The 20,758-nt window shown below is 44.2% G+C and overlaps 1 protein-coding gene and 1 non-coding gene across 25 annotated transcripts in view; one reads left to right on the top strand and one right to left on the bottom strand.

Moving 5' to 3' along the window:
- The window catches only part of ADCY10 (adenylate cyclase 10), a 105,196-nt gene extending 99,059 nt beyond the window's left edge, over window positions 1-6,137 (top strand). For 23 of the 24 annotated variants that reach the window (XR_014842760.1, XR_014842759.1, XR_014842761.1 and 20 more), the window contains 2 exons: window positions 4,617-4,805; window positions 5,613-6,137. Coding sequence is in view for 21 of the 24 variants with exons in the window: in XM_085020493.1 (XP_084876619.1) it covers window positions 4,617-4,805; window positions 5,613-5,774 (351 nt within the window). In the remaining 3 variants the exon portion in view is untranslated. 24 annotated transcript variants of the gene reach the window in all.
- Window positions 6,138-20,473: 14,336 nt separating this feature from the next.
- Window positions 20,474-20,550, bottom strand: LOC146403917 (small nucleolar RNA SNORD70). The gene has a single exon (XR_014845029.1). It is a non-coding gene; the product is annotated as a small nucleolar RNA SNORD70 (small nucleolar RNA).
- Between the last annotated feature and the right edge of the window lie 208 nt (window positions 20,551-20,758).

The raw sequence follows: 20,758 nt of genomic DNA on the forward strand, positions 1-20,758 counted from the left end.
ATGTATTGTCACATCAAAAAGAATAAAATACTTAGGAATAAACCTACCTAAGAGACAAAAGACCTGTACTATGAAAAATATAGGATGCTGATGGAAGAAATCAAAGATGACATAAACAGATGGAAAGATATACCATGCTCTTAGATTGGAAGAATCAATATAGTCAAAATAACAATACTACCTAAGGCAATCTATAGATTCAATACAATCCCTATCAAATTACCGATAGCATTCTTTACAGAACGAGAACAAAATATTTTAAAATTGTATGGAAACACAAAAGCCAAAGCAATATCAAAAAGAAAAAACAGAACTGGAGGAATCAGGCTCCCTGACTTCAGATTCTACTTCAAAGCTGCAGGCATCAGAACAGTACAGTACTGGCACAAAAATAGAAATATAGAGCAATGGAACAGGATGGAAAGCCTAGAAATAAACCCAAGCACCTATGGTCAACTAATCTGTAACAAAGGAGGCAAGAACATACAGTGGAAGAAAGATAGTCTCTTCAATAAATGGTGAGGGGAGGGAGTTCCCTTTGTGGCTCAGTGGTAACAAACCTGACTAGGATCCACGAAGACGTGGGTTCAATCCCTGACCTTGCTCAGTGGGTTAAGGATCCAGTGTTGTCATGAATTGTGTGGTGTAGGTCACAGGCACAGCTCAGATCCCACATTGCTGTGGCTATGGTATAGGCCAGCAGCTGTAGCTCTGATTTGACCCCCCAAGCCTGGGAACCTCCATATGCTGCAGGTGCAACCCTAAAAAGAAAAATAAATAAATAAATGGTGTGGGAGGGACTGAACAACTGCATGTAAGAGAAAGAAATTAGAACATTTTCTAACACCATTCACAAAAATCAACTCAAAATGAATTAAAGACCTAAATGTAAGGCCAGATACTATAAAACTCCTAGAGGAAAACAGGCAGAACGCCCTTTGACATAAATCACAGGAACACCTTGTTTGACTCACCTCCTAGAGTAAAGATGATAAGGACACAAATAAACCAATGGGACCTAATTAAACTCAAAAGCTTCTGCACAGCAAAGGAAACCATCAAAAAAGCAAAAAGACAACCCACAGAATGGGAGAAAGTTTTTGCAAATGACTCAACTGACAAAGGTTTAATCTCCAAAGTAGGCAAACAACTCATACAACTCAACAACAACAAAAAACCCCCACAAAAAACCCAATGGAAAAATGGACAGAAGACTGAAATAGACATTTCTCCAAAGAAGACATAAAGACGGCCAGCAGGCACATGAAAAAATGCTCAACATCATTAATTATTAGAGAAATGCAAACCAAAACTACTATGAGGTACTGCCTCATACCAGTTAGAATGGCCATCATTAACAAGTCAACAAACAACAAATGCTGGAGAGGATGTGAAAAAAAGGGACCCCTCCTTCACTGCTGGTGGGAATATAAATTGGTACAATCACTATGGAAAACAGTATGGAAATACCTCAGAAAACTAAATATAGAACTATATGACCAGCAGTCCCACTCCTGGGCATATATCCAGACAAAACTTTCATTGAAAAAGATAACATGCATCCTGTATGTTCATCACAGCACTATTCACAATAGCCAAGACATGGAAAGAACCTAAATGCCTGTCAACAGATGAATGGATTAAGAATATGTGGTACATATATACAATGAAATAGTACTCAGCCTTAGAAAAGAACAAAATAATGCCATTTTCAGCAACATGGATGGAACTAGAGACTGTCATATGAGTGAAGTAAGTCAGAAAGACAAAGACAGACACCATATGATATCACTTATACATGGAATCTAAAATATGGCACAAACGATGTATCTACAAAACAGAAACAGATCACAGACATGGAGGACACACTTGTGTGTGCTGGAAGGAGGGGGAGGGAGTGGGATGGATTGTGAGTCAGGGATTAGTAGATGCAGACTGTTGCATTTGGTGTGGATGGGCAATGGGATCCTGCTGTATAGACCAGGGAACTATATCCAATCACTTGTGATTGTTTAGGATGGAGGATAATGTGAGAAAAGGAATGTATATATATATATATATATATATATATATATATGTATAACTGGTTCACTTTACTGTACAGCAGAAATTGGCAGAACATTGTAAATCAACTATACTAATTAAAAAAAGTTTGGGTTTTTTGGTTTCTGAACCGAACTTGGGTCAGCTTACACAGCAAAGCCAGTTTACTGACACTGGGTAGTGGTGAAGGAAAGTACAGCATTTATTGTAGGGCCCAGGAAGGAGAATAGGCAGCTTATGTTCAAAAGATCCAAACTCCCCCATGGCTTTCAGGGAAGGGTTTTTTAAGGCAACATTTGGGGTGAGGGTGGCAGGGAGTTTGACTTTCTTCTGATTGATTGGTGGTGAGGTAACAGGGTGATGTTTCAGAAATCCTAATCATCAACCTTCTAGGGTCTACATCTTGTGGTCAGCATGTAGTCACCATCCTCCACCTAGGTGGGGGTGGGGTCTTAATTTCTGCAGAACCACTCAAAGTATGTGTCAGATTATGTATATCCCTTGAGGAGGAAGTATGACTGTTTTATCGCTGAACTATTTTTTCTTGACTGTTATTCTTCATTCTCTCACTTCCCTAATTAGTAACAAAGTCTGCTCTTTGGAACTGAGGGAAGGCCTTGGAGACCAAAGCCTTTTTCTGCAAACAAGAAATGGGGGAGGAGTTTCCGTTCTGGCGCAGTGGAAATGAAACCGACTAGGAACCATGAGATGGGTTAGGCATTGCTGTGAGCTGTGGTGTTGGTCGCAGACGCAGCTCGGATCCTGCATTGCTGTGGCTGTGTTGTAGGGTGGCAGCTGTATCTCTGATTCGACCCCTAGCCTGGGAACCTCCATATGCTACAGATGTGGCCCTAAAAAGACAAAAAAAGAAATGGGGGATACAGAAGGACTTTTATACATTCCTGCTTGATTTCAGTACCCCCCCCCCCCGCGCCCTTTGATACTCTTCAGTCCTGAGGGGAACTGGGGGCAGGACAAGCAAGAGAATGAAGTTTTCAATAGGTTAATCATAAACGTGGCAGGAGAACTTAGTTTCATAGGGACTTGGTTTCATTTTTAAAGTGGTTGCCAAGAAAGGTTAGTGAGCCCATCCATATCACATTCTTGGTCTGGGTAGGCCACTGGGGCTGCTCTATCTGACATTTATCATCTAATCTCCACTACTTACCAGCATGTCTCTGTAATATGCTTTTTCTTCTTTTAAATTTAAAATTATAGTTATTTACAATGTTCTGTCAATTTCTGCTATACAGCAAAGTGTTATACATATATCTGTATCCACTCTTTTTCTCATATTATCTTCTATTATGTTCTATCACTAATGATTGGATATAGTTCCCTGAGCTATACAGCAGGACCCCATTGCTTATCCGTTTTAAATATAATAGTTTGCATCTACTAACCCCAAACTTCCTGCCCATCCCACTCCCACCCACTTCCCTCTTGGCAACTACAAGTCTGCTCTCCATGTCCGTGGGTCTGTTTCAGTTCTGCAGAGAGGTTCATTTGTGCCATATTTTAGATTCCACATATAAGTGATGGCACATGGTGTTTGTTTTTCTTTTCTTTCTTTCCTTTCTTTCTTTTTTTTTTTTTTTTTTTTGGCTTTTTAGGGGCCCTACCCACAGCATATGGACGTTCCTAGGTTAGGGGTTGAATTAGAACTGCAGCTGCTAGCCTACACCACAGCTACAGCAATGTGGGATCCAAGCCATGTCTATGACCTACACCACAGCTCACAGCAACATGGATCCTTAACCCACTTAGCAAGGCCAGGGATCAAACCCACTTTCCTCATTGATACTAGTTTGGTTTGTTACTGCTCAGCCACAACGGGAACTCTAGTTTTTGTCTTTCTCTTTCTGACTACTTCACTTGGTATGGGAATTTCTAGTTGCATCTATGTTGCTGCAAATGGCATTATTTTGTTCTTTTTTATGGCTAATATTCCATTGTGTATATGTACCACATTTTCTTAATCCATTCATCTGTTGATGGACATTTAAGTTGTTTCCATGTCTTGGCTTTTGTGAATAGTGCTGCAGTGAACATAGGGGGGTGCATGTATCTTTTTTTCTTTTCTTTTTTTTTTTTTTTGTCTTTTTAGGGCCACACCCATGGCATATGGAAGTCCTCAGGCTAGAGGTTGAGTTAGAGCTGCAGCTGCCGGCCTCCGCCAACAGCAATGTGAGATCTGAGCCATATCTGCAATCTATACAATAGCTCACAACACCAGATCCTTAACCCACTGAGCAAGGCCAGAGATTGAACCTGTGTCCTCATGGATACTAGTTGTTACCACTGAGCCGAAACAGGAACTCCCTTTATGTATGTTTTTGAACAAAAACTTTCTTCAGATATATGCCCAGGAGTGAGATTGCTGGATCATATGGTAGTTCTATATTTAGCTTTCTGAGGAATGTCCATACTGTTTTCCATGGTGGTTGTACCAATTTACATATGCTTTTTCACTTGATTGCTTCTATCCTTGAAATGATACCAAATTATCTGAGAAGGAAAAATCATGGCAGTCAAGGACCCCTTTCTGATTCTGATATATTTCCTTTTCTTAGAACTTGGAGAGTTTGATTGCTCAAAATACCACTGGGCCTGTCTTCTACCCAAGGCTCTACCACCTGATGGCCTATGTCTGTATACTAATTGGAGATGGGCAGAACTGCGACCTCTTCCTGAACACAGCCTTACAGCTCTGTGAGACACAAGGGAATGTGCTGGAGAAATGCTGGATGAATATGAGCAAAGTACGTACTGTCTGCTAGCAAGCTGGGGAAGCGGGTGCTCTCAGGGGATGCAAAGGAGCCCCAGAAGCCCACTGCCATCAGAGGCAGTTCTGGACTCTTACTGAAAGGGGTGACATGTCCATAGCTTAGGTATTTGCACTTCTTCCCCTTTGGGTTCTCATGGGATCTCCCCCTCCTCCAAAACTCCTTTGGCAAGATCTCTGCATTCTTGTGACCCTCACCACTTTGCACTTTGTGTTACATTCATATGCATGTCCTGCCTCCCCCAAGAACATGAACTCTCAAGAAGCAAAAACTACTTAGCCCCTAGCATAGTACCTTTTTCTCAGTATTTGTTGAATAAGTGAATGAATGTACACATCTACATGATTATTAATAATTACGTGCCAGGAGTTCCCGTCATGGCTCAACAGTTAACGAACCCAACTAGGATCCATGAGGATGAAGGTTCAATCCCTGGCTTTGCTCAGTGGGTTAAGGATCCAGTGTTGCAGTGAGCTGTGGTATAGGTCACAGGCTCAGTTTGGATCTGGCATTGGTGCGGCTATGGTATAGGCTGGCAACTGTAGCTCTGATTGGACCCATGGCCTGGGAACCTCCATACACCACCAGTGTGGCCCTAAAAAGCAAAAAAAAAAAAAAAAGAGTTATGTGCCAGTGTCCTAGTCGGGACAGCAAAACTCATTGTTTGTGGGTTGGCCTCGTTCTAAAAGCTCAAGGACATTTGACCTTTCTGGTATTGGATGACTCTGGACCACACAAGCTGAGAAGCACTGATGAATCTTTGTCCTCTTTGTCGCCTCATAGGAATGGTGGTACTCAAGCTCTGAGTTTACAGAAGACCAATGGCTTCAAACAATCCTGAATCTCCCATCATGGGAAAAGGTTGTATCAGGCAAGGTAAACATGCAGGATGTTCAAAGAAACAAATTCCTGATGAGAGTTAATATCCTGGACAATCCTTTCTAACATTTCCTGAAAGACAACAAATATTTTAGTAACGCTCACTCTTTTGTGATTATCCATTATTAGCCTTTCTCTTCTGCCATCACCCTCCAGCTTCCTACACACTCCCTTCTGTTGCAGACATGGAATAAGACCTGCTGGTTTCTCCTCTGTTTGGGGGGGTCAGAAAAGGTCGGCAGTGTCATACCTTCCTTTCTTCCAGCTTTTCAAGGATTCCCTTGGCTTCTCAAGTTGTTTTAGCTTAGCCTGTCTATTTTTAGCCCCAGCAAAATTATATCAGATGGAAAATTTTTAAATCAAAGTGATACATGTTGTGACAAATACACTTCTACTTAATCTATTAAATTGAAATTGGTGATTTTTAAATGTCTAGTCATTCCATCTTTTAAATGTAGCCCAGGATTACAAATAGTAAATTCTCATCAAGGTTTGTAAAGGGCAAGATTTGAAAAGGCTGCTCTTTGTCATGCCTAAGGGCAGCCTCCCAGTCCCTGCTAACCACATGTATCAAATACTGTGCAAATAAATTATTTGAAATGGAAATACTAGCATTTATGTGGGTACCTTTGACATAGTTAGAGTTTATATATGTCTATATTTAGCAAAGTAATAGCACTCAACTTCATTTCCCAGATGTTGGAAAAGCTGCCCCACAGCCACCTGTGGTCACTGTCTCTTTCTTAGCAGACAGAACAGATCTGATAGGCAGTTTGTGCCTGAGGGCACACAAGGACCACGTGCAGATTCAGCCCATCCTTGCATCTCTGCAGCTCCCTCACATTCGCTCACTTCATGGACCCACGTGGCCTCCTCAAGCAGGTGCTCCAGGATTTCCATCTGCTGACTCTTGTCACCTTTCATTTCTGGAAGGAGGTTCTTCTGATGGACATTGACATGTCCACTTTAAAGCACACCTCAGGAGTTCCCATCGTGGCTCACTGGTTAATGAACCCAACTAGTATCCATGAGGATGCAGGTTCGATCCCTGGCCTCGCTCAATGGGTTAAGGATCCGGCATTACCGTGAGCTGTGTAGGTTGAAGATGCTGCTTGGATCCTGCATTGCTTGGCTGTGGCATAGGCCGGCAGCTATAGCTCCGATTAGACCCCTAGCCTAGGAACCTCCATGTGCCCCGGTTACAGCCTTGAAGACCAAAAAAAGAAAAGGATCCGGCATTGTTGTGAGCTGTGGTGTAGGTTGCAGACAAGGCTTGGATCCCATGTTGCTGTGGCTGTGGCTTAGGCTGGCAGCTACAGCTCAGATTTAACCCCTAGCCTGGGAACCTCCCCCAAATTCTCGTTGTGGTTTCCATAGGCAGTGCCCTACGTGGGCATTCCTTTCACAGGCCAGAATTCCATTGTCCTTCTACAAAAGGCAAAGCTGTGTTTTTCTTCCTGATAATATAACTGAGTTCCACCAGGCATGGTGAATAATCTCAATGTAGCCACAGATGCCTGGGCCCTGCCTGGCATGTGGGAAGGACAGCAGGCTAGGAGAGCAGAGCAGTAGGTTCTAACATGAGCTCTGCCACAAGCGTATTCCCGGGGCTCATCATCTGACCTCCCTATGTGGGTGTGAGTATCACGTAAGATAGTAAAGGAGAAAGATGTTGAAAATCATAACGTGCCATACACGTTAAAAAAAAAAAAGTCATTAAGACAAATGACTGATTTTAAACAAACACATCAGTATTAAACTTTACATAAATATTGTCCCCTTCAAATCTTGCATCCCAAGCCTGTTGTGGCGCAACTGAAATGAATCCCACTAGTAACCATGAGGTTGCGGTTTCAATCCTGTGTTGCTCTGGTTGTGGCGTAGGCTGGCAGCTGTAACTCCAATTCGACTCCTAGCCTGGGAACCTCCATGGGTACAGCCCCCCATCCCCCCAAAAAAAGGAAAGCTGGTATTCTGCAAGTTGCTACTTGTCCCATGTGCTGCATAAAAATTCCTTGCTTTCTAATTGCCTTTATTATTTTGTGTATCATTCATCTTATTCATTCACTTATTTACTCATCCAACTAACATTTTTTTGGACTAATCCCTATGTATCAGGCATTGATTAAGTACCAGAGATTCAGAAACACAGACAGTCTTGGTAAGTTCATAGGTCCAGTAGAGAAGATAGACACACAAGTAAACCTCATTTAGGCCATATTTCACTGCAAGTAGAAGAGAGGCTTATACACAGCAAACAGCCCCTTGGAGAGAGTAGCAGACACAAACCCAGACATCTCTGAAGACTTAGACGAGTGTGAGCAATGCTTGGCCTCTAGCAGAGAGGTGTTTGACATGGAGCTTATAGAAGATGGAGGCCACGCATCCTCGCAACAGAGGCTGTGCTGTCCAGGAAGCGAAGTGCTGTCCTCCCAACCCCCAGCTCACACTCCCTCCTGGGCAGAATCTTCCATTTACGTCACCAGCCCCTTCCAGATGAAGTCCTCCAGTGAGAAGCTGGGGGCTGGGGTGTGCCCACAATCCTTCATCCTCCAAAACTTCAAAATGTTCACATTATTTTATTGACTTCTGACCAAGCCAAAGCAAAGACTGGAGGAGGTAGACGGGAAGTCAGGCTGTTCCTGAAAGTGCAGTGAGGTGATTTCCCAAAGACTGATCAGAGAACCTGATCACAGAGGAAGAAGTAGGAAAAGACCAAACTACAATTTAGAGATTTAACATTCCATGTGTCTGAATCCAGGGGAGCGGGCAGCAGGCTTTGCAGGAATCCTCAACTTGGTTTCTGGCTGTGACTACGCCACCTAGCAGTTATGTGACCTTTTCATCAGGTTCCTCACTTCCAAACAGGTTGTGACAGGCTCCCATCCCTCCCTATCCAGCTGGCATTACCACCTCCTACCAGTGGGCTAGGTGGGTGTCCATCTTCACTGTAGCCAGCAGATGGCAGCACTGGCTCTTTGCTATGGCTGTGGCCCAAAGAGCAGTTTCTGGTCAAGCTCCAAGCTTTTGTCTTCAGATTCACAGCCTAAGCACTGAACACTTAGAACCCTGTCAGCTTCCACGGTAGCTCCCCACATTACCTCCAGGAAGCTTCCAGCAAAAGGTTCTCAGGAACATCACTTGAGAAAGTAGATTTGGGCTAGAATTTTTTTTTTAGGAGAAGGTAGATAATTCACAAACTTTCAGGAAAAGAGAGTAATGGAGAAGTGATGATTCTCTCTCTCTTGCCTCCCCCCCATTTTCTTCTTTCTTTCTTTTTTTTTTTTTTAATCTGTGAACTTCTAGGGAGCAGAGATTCTGTCTTCATTCCTTCTCCCCAGCGCTATACACAATGCCCGGACATATAGTAAGTACTCAAGAAGTGCAGATTAATGAATTAAAGCACGTTTTCATTTGATCATCTCAAGTTAATTCTTACAGGCACTCTCAGAAGCGGGAGACTAATATTTGTTGAATGAGTAAATTATATGGGCCCTCATGGAGATCAACAAAAATTACTTATCATCAACTGTACTAGCCAGGTTCTGCACTAGAGTTACAACAATAAGAAACGGTCTGCCTAGTGATCCAGTGATTACAGATATCCATTAAAAAAACCCAATCATCCAAAACATGCACAACCTAAGAGCTGTGCATTGAGTTTCTTTGGTGTCTTACTGAGGACTATATCATAGGAAACAACCTCTCAGATAGCTCTGAGAAACTGTCCAAAGAGGTAAGGGAGGAGCTAGGATGTATATGATCCTTTTTTTTTTGCTTGGGAAAAAAACAAAAAACAAAAAGACCCTCACATAGTCTGTTCTTGCTAATCTCAAAGAACAGACATCTCAAATTAATTATGTTAGTGCTTTTCTTTTTATGGGAAGATGCAAGAATCTGGGGTCTTTGACATTTTTCCATAGATGTTTCTTAACTATGTAGGGGCCAGTATCCAAAGCACAGAATGCTTCCTGTTTTCCTGCAACCTTAATTCCCCTCAGGCAACTACAGTGGCTAATGGCTTGATCCTTGTAGAACTGGAATGGCAGGCAGCACTGTTCTTCCTTTACACAGACGTGGACCTGGGGCCTCACTGAATTGGTTCTCCATACAGAAACTAGCTTTGTGTCCCCAGGCAAGTTATTGAAACTTTTTGTGTCTCAGTTCCCTTGTTCATAAGGTGGGGGTGATGATAGTATTCTCCTTATAAAGTTGGTGTGAGATAATTTAGGTAAAGCACTCAGAATTCTGCTGAGGGAACAAACAGGCAATTAAAATGCAGAGCTATGAAGGACACTGCACAGGGTTTGCCAGAGAGCAAATGTAGAGGCATGCACCCTAACATGGCTTTAGAAGATTCTAGAAAGTTTCCTGGAAGAGGAAATAGGATGTAGCCAGGTGAAGACTTTCCATGTGGGGACCTGGTATTCAGTGCTGGAGAAGTTTGGAGGCCATGGAGAGCCTGGTGCTTCCACTTTGTCTGGACAGAGCTCTACTGAGTGAGGGAGGCGTGTGAGTGATGATGTAGGAGACCGGTAGGATCTGATCACTAAAGGTCACGTGGGCCAGGCAGTTTAGGAGTTAATGCCATATCCTGCCAGCAGTAGAGGAGTCACTGAATGGCTTTACTGCGGAAGTGCATGGGACCACATTTCCGTTTTAGAAAGGCCACTCTCTTTGTGGAGAATGGATTAGAAGCGAATATGAAGCAAATATGGCCAATATGAAGGCTGGGAGATGGTTGCTCTTGCAAGCTTGGAATGGATGTTGTGCAATAAAGAAGGGGCAGTGGAGATAGAAGAGCTCTGACTTGAAAGATATCAAAGGAGGTAGATATTGAAATTCGATGTTGGATTTTTAAGGAGGATGTTCAAAAGGAACAGATACCTAGAGAAAGGCCCCATAAACTAAGGACCGAGAACTTTCAAGCACTTGCATGGTTCTCATTACTTGCTGAAGGACTATTATATTCACTTTCCATTCCTTTCCTGACCCCACCTCCACCCAGAATCACCTACTCATGGCCAAGTTTGCCCTCTCTGTTGATGGTAGCAGTCATTGGTCATCATGATTCTTCTCTCTTTAATTCCCCAGCCAGTCATATTTTTCCAGCGCCCTTTAACTTTCTTCCTGATACTTCTCAGATTCTCCCTCCTCGTCTCTGTTCCCACCACTGTTGAAAATCCAGTTCTGACATCTCTGAGCGAGCTCTGCAATAGCCACATAATTCACTGGCCTCTCAATTTCAGGTTTCCATCCTCCACCAACGGGCAGGTTAAGCTTGCTTTTAAAAAACAAGCCGGCATTTGTTACGCCTCCACTTAAAATCCTCTTTGCCTTCTGGAAGCATCCGGATTTCTTCCCCTGGAATGAAAGGCGTTCAAGGTCTGGCTCTCCACCAAATCCAATGCTGCAATCATATGGGCCTCACTCACACCCATCCTGAAACTTTGAGGCGGTCCCTCCAACTGGAATGGGCTCTACAAAGTCTTTCGGGTTTCTCCCATCTTGCTTCCCAATGCCTCTGCCCCTGAGTTGGGTTCATCAGTCCATCCTTGTTATTCCCCAGCCACTTTCCTTCCTCCTTAGAGCAGCTCTCACAGGACTACCAGGAGCTGTTGTGTGGGGCTGTCTCCTCTCTGGGTTCGTCAACAGCAGGGATTCCATCTCCCTTGTCTTTGTATCCCTTGGGGCTACACTTGGCATAGGGTCAAGTATTAGAAAGCCATCAGTTTGCTCTGTCTAGTTCACAGTTGTAGCCTACGTGCCCTCAGTATGGGGGACACAGTAGGCAATAAATGTTGACTGAGACAGTGTCAGAGGGACCACCTGTCCACCAGAGTGGCAGCCACTGGGACCACCACTGTGAGGCGTGTCTCCCCGACACACACACACATATCCATAGCAAGAGAAAAAAGGGTTGTGGGGAAACTGTGTGAGCATGTGTGTGTGTAACACAGCACAACTATCCAAAATTTTGACAACTCCATTATGGTCTACACAATTGCTGTCCAGTAGAATTTTCTGTGATAAAGGAAATAGTCTGTCTTTGAATGCCCAATGCCACTTGTTGCTACTGAGTGCTTGAAATGTGGTTAGTGCTACTGAAGATTTGAATTTATTTATTTATTGTTTGTTTGTTTATTTGCTTATTAGGGCCACACCTATGGCATATAGAAGTTCCCAGGCTAGGGGTCAAATCAGAACTGCGGCTGCTGGCCTACACCACAGCCATAGCAAAGCTGGACCTGAGCCACATCTGCAACCTCCACCACAGCTCACGGCAACGTGGAATCCTTAGCCCACTAAGTGAGACCGGAATCGAACTTGCATCCTCATAGATACTAGTCAGGTTCATAACCTGCTGAGCCACAACCAACAGGAACTCCCTGAATTTTAAATTTTATTGTAATTAAATTAATGGTCACATGTGGCCAGCAGCTATGATAGAGAACAGTGCAATAAGAACATTGACCTTAACATGCCAAAACAGAACCACTGAAGGTTGAGCTGGAACATTTCTATGGCAGAGAATAATACCAGCTTGGTTCAGAGGGGGATTATTAATACATAGGAGAAAATGTATCAGGCCGGTTAGGCTAAACCTCTTATGCATTACATATTATGTGTTTTTCCAGTGAATGTGATACCAGGGTACCAAACTAGTGCTTAATAACAGATGAGATGACAGTCTAATTCTCCAGTCACGCAGTGGCTAGGTTGCTTGACTGGGCCTTTGCCTCCACAGGAACAGATTGCATCTTGCAATGACTTTAATGCCTGCTGCCTGACAGGGAGGAGGAGCCCTGAAGGGTGAACCTGGAAGAGTCATAGTCTAAAAGCTTGAAATTAATTGAATAAGACAGAAAATTTACAGTGAACCCAGATCTTTTACTTTCTCTTATGGTGTTTTTATATACTTTTTTTTTCAATGGCCATATCTGTGGCACATGGAAGTTCCCAGCCTAGGGGTCAAATCGGAACTGCAGCAGCTGACCTGTGCCACAACCACAGCTGCACCAGATTCAAGCCATGTCTGTGACCTACACCACAGCTCATGGCAGGCGTGGATCCTTTGAGACCAGGGATGGAACCCACATCCTCACGGATACTAGTCGTGTTGGTTACCACTGCGCCACAGTGGGAACTCCCACTCTTATGGTATTTTTGAGAGAGGACGTGGAAGGAGTTATTTCCAGCCAAGTGCTAGCTCTCTTCTTAAGTTTACCTCACTTTTCTCCCCTGAGCTTTGTTCTCTCTTGCTCAACCTCTATTAGCCCACATTAAATCATGAGCTCAGCCTCCTGTCTGAGAGCCCAGCGTGTCCTGAGTTGTCCTGTGTCAGCGGATTCATGCTACACCCTCAGCAGTGTGCTGCTCCCCGATGATGCAGTGCTGGTTCACATCCTTTAACCTTGAGCTTGGTTTAGCTGCCTCAGCTAAAGGACACAGAGCAGGGTGGCACTTGCTGGCTGCCAGTACCCCTGTGCTCCACAGATGTTTCACATTCCTTGGAACCAAGATCTTTGAAAAAGCTTTTCAGAGCCATTTCCCCTCTGCCAGACCCACTTTCTTTAGGAACGGCTTTCATGTTAAAAAAACAAAACAACAGCAAGAAAACACAGGGCTTTTACTCAACTAAGAGCATCCAGACATGTTATAAACAAAGCCTCTGGGGTTCTGCTGGGCCAGCAAGAGCAAGGATAGGGTTTTGCAAAATGATCCATAGTGCTCTGAGTCTATTGTACATTTTAAGATGTTCTTTACAAAATAAGTATAGATTTTATGTTTCTGTTATCTAGTTGAAAGAAACTGTACTTTAAAACAAACAGGGAGTTCCCACTGTGGCTCAGCTGGCCACTATTGGTTCTTAACCCAATTAGTATCTATAAGGATTGAATCCCTGGCCTCTCTCAGCGGGTTAATGATCCAGCTTTGCCTCGAGCTGTGGTGTAGGTCACAGGTGCAGCCCAGATCCCTTGTGACTGTGGCTGTGGTGTAGGCTGGCAGCTGCATCTCCAATTCAACCCTTAGCCTGGAAACTTCCATATGCCCCACCTGAGGCCCTAAAAAGATAATCAATCAATCAACAGCAACCCCCCCCCCTCTCCAAAAACTATTCAAAGCCAGAGAAAGAACCAAGAATGAATCTAGATTCAGAACCCAGTCTCTGCAGAGTCCTTGTCAGGGGAAAGGAAACCTCAAGCCTTAAGAAAGCCAGCTTGAGCTTTGCTCTGTCCCCTGCGGCCATAGCAGAGCAGGGGTTCAGGTCCACATGCCTGAAATTACCTAATGCCCCAAAGGGCAAAGTAACCACAAACGTGCTAGCCACAAAATGCTGGAAGGCGGGGCTCGAAAGCAAATGTGAGAATATTAAATATGTCAGACTTCCTCTTCCCAGGTGTCGGGAGATTTAAAAAAAAATCCCAGACCTTCCTTATATCCTGGAACAAGAAAAGTCGGATCCACCAAGTCCACTGTGAAGGAATGGACAGACAATCAAATCCAAACCCTGAGCCAAGAAGGGACAATAGTTTAACATCCTGTTTGCAGGAGGAAACGGACGCTGGAAGCAACAGTTCCCCTGGGACTCTCCGTGCTTGAAAGATTTGTGCTTCCTCCTTGTAAACACAGCCAGGTCTCCTGGAGGGTCTAGAGTTCCCTCCTGCCTTCCCCCCAATTGTTTCCTTTCTGACTCAGTCCACGTGAGAGCAGCTTCTGCCAGCTGTTGGGGAGGAGGGGAGGGGAGCTTGATCTCCGCCCTCATCAGCCTCGACTTAGGTCCCATTGCCAAAGTCCAGGAGGACTTGTCTCTCATCCTGAGCTGCTTTTCCAAGGCTGTGAGTGATTTGCATTTGGCTTTTTCCCCCCTTTAATAGTTCATATGGACAAAGGACAAGTACCACTTGTGACAGGAAAAAAAGAAGACAACTGGGGAGTTCCCATCGTGGCTCAGCAGTAATGAACCCAACTAGTATCCACGAGAATGTGGGTTCGATCTCTGGCCTCGCTCAGTGGGTTCAGGATCTGGCATTGCCCTGAGCTGTGGCGTAAGTCAAAGACCTTGGCTCAGATCTGCTGTTGCCGTTGCCGTGGCTGTGGCATAGGTAGTAGATGCAGCTTTGATCCCATGTTGCCGTGGCTGTGGCTGGCAGCTGAAGCTCCGATTTGACCCCCACCTAGCCTGGGGATTTTCATATGCCATGGGTGCAGCCCTAAAAAGACAAAGAAAACCCCAACAACAACAACAAAACAAAACAAAGAAATAAAAAGAAAAACAAGACAGCTGTAAACAATCTAAATCTCCAGAAACAATTTGTAACTGTATGTCCCGTCTATTACTCCAAAACTGTGTTCACTTGTTGGCGGGTATTGAGCCACTAGACATAACCAAGCCAAAGATCAGGAGAAGGAAGGATTTATTATTACTTGCAGAAAGTCAGGGCACTGAGGATCTTTCCCAAAATAGTGTCTCTCCAAACAGCAAAACTGGGGAAGTTTTTAAGCTAGGGGTACATGCATTTTCATGAAAGGGCTTGAGCAGAGAATTCAGGATAGAATTGGGGCAAAGGTTGACCGAGTACAAGCTTTAGTTGACTGAAGTCAGGAGGGTCAGCAGCATCATTCTCTAATCCACCTGGATGGCAGCTTTTGTTCCTGCAGAGCTCAAAGATAAATTATTATGTATATCCCTTGTGGAAGAATTGGGACTTTGCTTTATCACTGGACTATTGTTTGACTCCGTTTTCTCTGCTTCTGCATTCCTGTGTTCTCTTAAGATCATTAATTACTGAAACCTGTTCAAGGGAAGACATTGCAGCCAGGCTTAGATCACACAATGGCTTCAGCCAAAATGGCTTCTCTTATGTCCAGAAAACCATGCCTGTTCTTTTTCTCTGGGGACCCCCCACCCTATCTGCTTACATATCTGGGCGAGAAGGACCTGCAGGTGTTAGTAATAATGACCCAGTTCTTTCTGCACTCACAGAGAAGCTTCTCTGATACGATGCCAAGGGGAGAAAGCAAACTGCAGAGTTCCATGGCCCCATTTTTGTTTTTAAAATAGGCAATAGGCAAGGTGTCTTTACTGGAACCGTGTTTGTAACCTGATTGGAAGAAACCATTTGGAAAAAGGAAATTTGAGTATGAATGGGGTATTAGATGAAATCAGGGAACTGTTTGTTTAAATGTGGCTTTTTAAAATGTTTCCATTGAATGTGATATTATAGTTATGTAAGAAAACATCAACATTTTAAAAAGATGCACGCCAAAAAACTGGGGTGAACTGATATGATTTGGAGATTTGTTTTCAAATAATTCAGAATAGAGGGAAATGAAAAAAGGGATGGATGAAGTGATTATTCAGGATGGGGACGTGGAGATTGATTTTTACTATTCTTTCTTCTTTTCTGCATGTGTGGAATTCTTCATAATAAAAATTTTGAATACCCAGGCAAAATGTGTGTCAGGGGGAATCTGCTGTATGATGAGGCCACTCAAGACGGCTGTTCTTTTGCTCTCAGCACATCCCCTGCTCCCAGTCTCTGCCTCACACCCTACTCAACTGACTGACTTCCGTCTCAATTGTAGAGCCTAATCAGTAACTGCCCACCTGCTCCCTTCCCCCTTCCTCCGCCCCAACTAGAATTGTAAGGATCCTGCTGCCTGGCTCCACCCAGCTAGTTTGTCTAAGGGATAAACTAGGGGGCTATGAAGGACTGGCTCCTCCCCTCGTTTCCCTGGTAATCAGTGAGCCAACCTGAAGTCAATTCCCCCTATAACCGTAACATCTCTCTCCCCTGGAAATAAGGACTGCTGCCCACCATCCACCACCCACCGCCCACAATCCACGTTGGGATGTTGCTCCAGGGCCTTGCTTCGGAGACATGTAAGCTCCCCTCTCATAAACCATTGTTGTCTCTGTCTGTGCCTCCAGGCTCTTTCTTCCATCACAAGCTTTGGCCACTGCAAAACTTGCAGGCCTGCAGGGTGCAGCCCAACAATTGTTGAACCAGCCAGGAGACCCAGGAAACTCTTGTGAGCTCTGAGATGTTAGGAAATAAAGACAGGGAAGGGAAAGTTGCAGGGGAAATCCCAGAGTGGCTGTCGCTAGCATGTGGGACCCTATGCTGGCTGTCCTTGATGAATAGGGGCCACCAAGGGAGTACTGAGAACTCACAACACCCCTATTGGAGCTATTGGCCTCCATTATGGTGGAGAAAAGCAGGCAGTAAGGCAGTGGCTCTAGCTGCCATCGTTTGCTGTGTTACGAAAGGCCTCCGATGCTGAACTAGCAGCCACGGCTGCTATTATGCATCTAGAGGAGGGCGAGAAATGGTAGGCTGGCACAAACCAAAACTACAGACACATTAGTGGCCAAATTGAGGGAAGAAGATGGGAAGTTAGAGATATCAGCCCACTGAGTGGCACAGATAAAAGGGAGGCTGCTTCCCCGAATAAGAGTCCAGATGGTCGTGGCCCATACAGATTGGGACCCCAAAGTATAGGACCCTACTGAAGAAGGTTGGGATGAAGTCACAGAAGTGCCTGTCTCATTGAGGCCAGTGGCTGGCCCTGTGGTGACCACCAAATACAAATCAGGTTAGCCTAGACCACAGGGTGTAGATGACAATCTGCCCCTCCTCCAGAGTAGGGTAGTCTGGCCACAGAGATACTACACTGGGCTGACTAGTTGAACTTGGTGACAAATTTGGACAAAAGGGGAGGGAAGCAGTTGTGTCTTGGTTGCTCTGTATCTGAGATGTCAGTGGGGAAGGCGTTATCATAACTGGTCAGGAGATGTCAAAGACGGCCCTCGGGCAGAGTATAAACAAAAGGGATTCTCCTGATCTCTGGGGTAATGGCCATCTGCCACATCACCTGACCCAATGAAGTACCTACTCCTCCTCTCTGTTGGCAAACTGTAGAAAACTACGGGATGTAAGAGAACTAGGCATGGAACACGCTGTATAAACCCAGCACTATCAGGGCCCAGGCAGTGAATTATTTACAATAGGCATGGAGAGCATAATCCTCTAGTCTGCTCCTGGACAATGATATGGGACTCTAGTTTCCATCCTGAGTCCCTTAGTCAGGCATGCAGTTGCTCAGGTCGTGCAAGCCACTGCAAAGTTGGAAGAAATGGAAAAGACACAGTGCTGGGGATTTGGAGCCATCCATCCACAAGACTCAGGAGAAGGAAATAAGGTTCCTCCTCGTCCCTTCTGGAGACTCACCTGAGTAACTAGAAAGCAGATATGGCAGAACCTAGTAGTAACGGAGACCCCTATAACCAAGATAATAAGCAGCCCAATGCTGCATCACTGGGGCTATGGCAGACGCTAAAGCCTGAACAATAGTTAACCAAAATAAGAGACTCAAGACACTCCTTCCACTGCTCCATAGGAAGAGGCCCTCCTGTTGGAGGTGGAAGGAATGTGTCAGCCCCCAGGACCCCTACATTAGGGATATGGCCAATGTCCCAGAAGGTCCCAGGCCACAGAAATGCAGGTTTCAGGGGAAAGTCATGGGGCACAGTAGTGCGGGTTTCAGGGAATTGGAGGCCTTACATAGAATTAAGTATTTATTGGTCCCTAAAAATTAGAAAACTTGTTTTAGCTCTGGTGGACACCAGGGAGAGAAATGTCAACTGGCTCTGTGGCTCACTCTCGGTCATTGACAGGTACGGGGGTGGAATGATAAGGGAAAAAAGGATAGGAGTTCTTTTGTGGCACAGGAGGTTAAGAATCTGGCATTGTCATTGCAATGGCTCAGGCCAACTGCTGTGGGGTTAGTTCGGTCCCTGGCTCAGGAACTTCCACATGCATAGGCATGGCCAAAGAAAAGCAAAAAGGATATCTTTTCTTTTCTTTTTCTTTTTTTTTTTTTGTCTTTTTAGTGGCACACCTGCGGCATATGGAGGTTCCCAGGCTAGGAGTCAAATCAGAGCTGTAGCTGCCAGCCTGTGTCACAGCCATAGCAATGCTGGATCTGAGCCACATTTGCAACCTACACCACAGCTCACAGCAACTCTGGGTCCTTAACTCACTGAGCGAGGCCAGGGATTGAATCCGAAACCTCATGCTTACCAGTTGGGTTCATTAACCACTGAGCCACTACGGGAACTTCAAAAGAGGATATCTTTGATGTTACAAATCAAGTAGTTACCCCCCACGCCCACAAAATTGAAGTATTCATTGCCCCAATCCCAAAATATATACTTTGGATGGATGTGATAGCAGGTCTTACCTTACAAACTACAGTGGGGAATTTCACCAAGTGCAAATGATGAAACAGATTAATAGAAGTTTTGTCAAAAGGACACCTATCAGGAGTTCCTGTCATGGTGCAGTGGAAACAAATCTGACTAGGGACCATGAGGTGGTGGGTTTGATCCCTGGCCTCGCTCAGTGAGTTAAGGATCCGGCATTTCTGTGAGCTATGGTGTAGGTTGCAGACACGGCTCGGATCCCGCATCCCTGTGGCTGTGACATAGGCCGGCAGCTACAGGCCTGATTGGACCCCTAGCCTGGGAACCAACATATGCCGAGGGTGTGGCCCTGAAAAGTCCAAAAAAAAAGGACACCTATCAGATATTCTTTTTTTTTGTTTTATTTTGTTAGGTTTTTGGCTGCACCTGCAGCATGCAAAAGTTACTGGGCCAGAATCAAACCCATGCCACAACAGTGGCAATGCTTGGATCCTTAAGTGCTATTCCCAGATGGTCTTAAGAACACAGAAGAACTGAAGGAAATGAATGCTTGAATTCATATCTTACACTTAAGAAGGGCCTCTACATTGGACTGGTCTATAGAAAAGACTGACATCCAAAATGGGATGAGAAAAAGATGAAAACAGTGGTAGGCAGCTGACCCCCAAATCTGGACCAGGCCTGTAAGACCTTTTCTACTAATTTAATTTAACTTAAAAAAATTTTTATCTCCCTATAACACTGAAATTTAGTGTTTTACTTCTAACTGCACTGTTGCCCCCAGTGTTCAGGATAGAGAAGTCTCTAGTGAAGTTGTTGGAGAACAACTACTGTGTAACACTGCTTGCTTTAAATCTATTGCTAAAAGCACATATACGGTGTGTAACAGTTTAGTATAACTGATAAAATGTATAGCCTCTAAAATGTTATTCCGCTAATATGCCTCTAAGCTTGATTAGTTTTCCCAAACTAATGTATGTGTGTACATACACATACACACACACACACAAATTAAGTAGACCTAGCACAGAGGGACATGATGGGCCAAGGGTAGGCAGCAACCACCCTGGCATCAAGGGACACATATTTTGATCATCAGAGCTTTCTATTGAAAGATTTGCAATCCAAAGGGGGAAATGATAGAAGTGTTCACAAGAAGTAATTCTGATCTATACATAATTTATTTATTTATTTATTTTTATAATTTTTTTATTTTCCCACTGTACAGCAAGGGGGTCAGGTTATCCTTACATGTATACATTACAATTACATTTTCCCCCCACCCTTTCTTCTGTTGCAACATGAGTATCTAGACAAAGTTCTCAATGCTATTCAGCAGGATCTCCTTGTAAATCTATTCTAAGTTGTGTCTGATAAGCCCAAGCTCCCAATCCCTCCCACTCCCTCCCCCTCCCATCAGGCAGCCACAAGTCTCTTCTCCAAGTCCATGATTTTCTTTTCTGAGGAGATGTTCATTTGTGCTGGATATTAGATTCCAGTTATAAGTGATATCATATGGTATTTGTCTTTGTCTTTCTGGCTCATTTCACTCAGTATGAGATTCTCTAGTGTAGTGATGAATTTGAATTAGATCACTTAAATTCAGTTTCAAAAAGAATGCATCATTGACATGATCTATACATAATTTAATCTGAACTTTAGGCTAACCCAAAAAAACCTGTTTGTGGCCTATTAAACATGCATTATACATCTGCTTTAATAATTGAAGAGAGGAGTTCCCGTCATGGCGCAGTGGTTAATGAATCCGACTAAGAACCATGAGGTAGCGGGTTCGATCCCTGGCCTTACACAGTGGGTTAAGGATCCAACATTGACGTGA

Source organism: Sus scrofa, chromosome 4, assembly GCF_054392235.1.
Source record: "Sus scrofa isolate SSC_HxYL_T2T_F1_AM1 chromosome 4, Sscrofa_HxYL_maternal_Yorkshire_Landrace_v2.0, whole genome shotgun sequence".
In the NCBI taxonomy this organism is placed as follows: Eukaryota; Metazoa; Chordata; class Mammalia; order Artiodactyla; family Suidae; genus Sus; species Sus scrofa.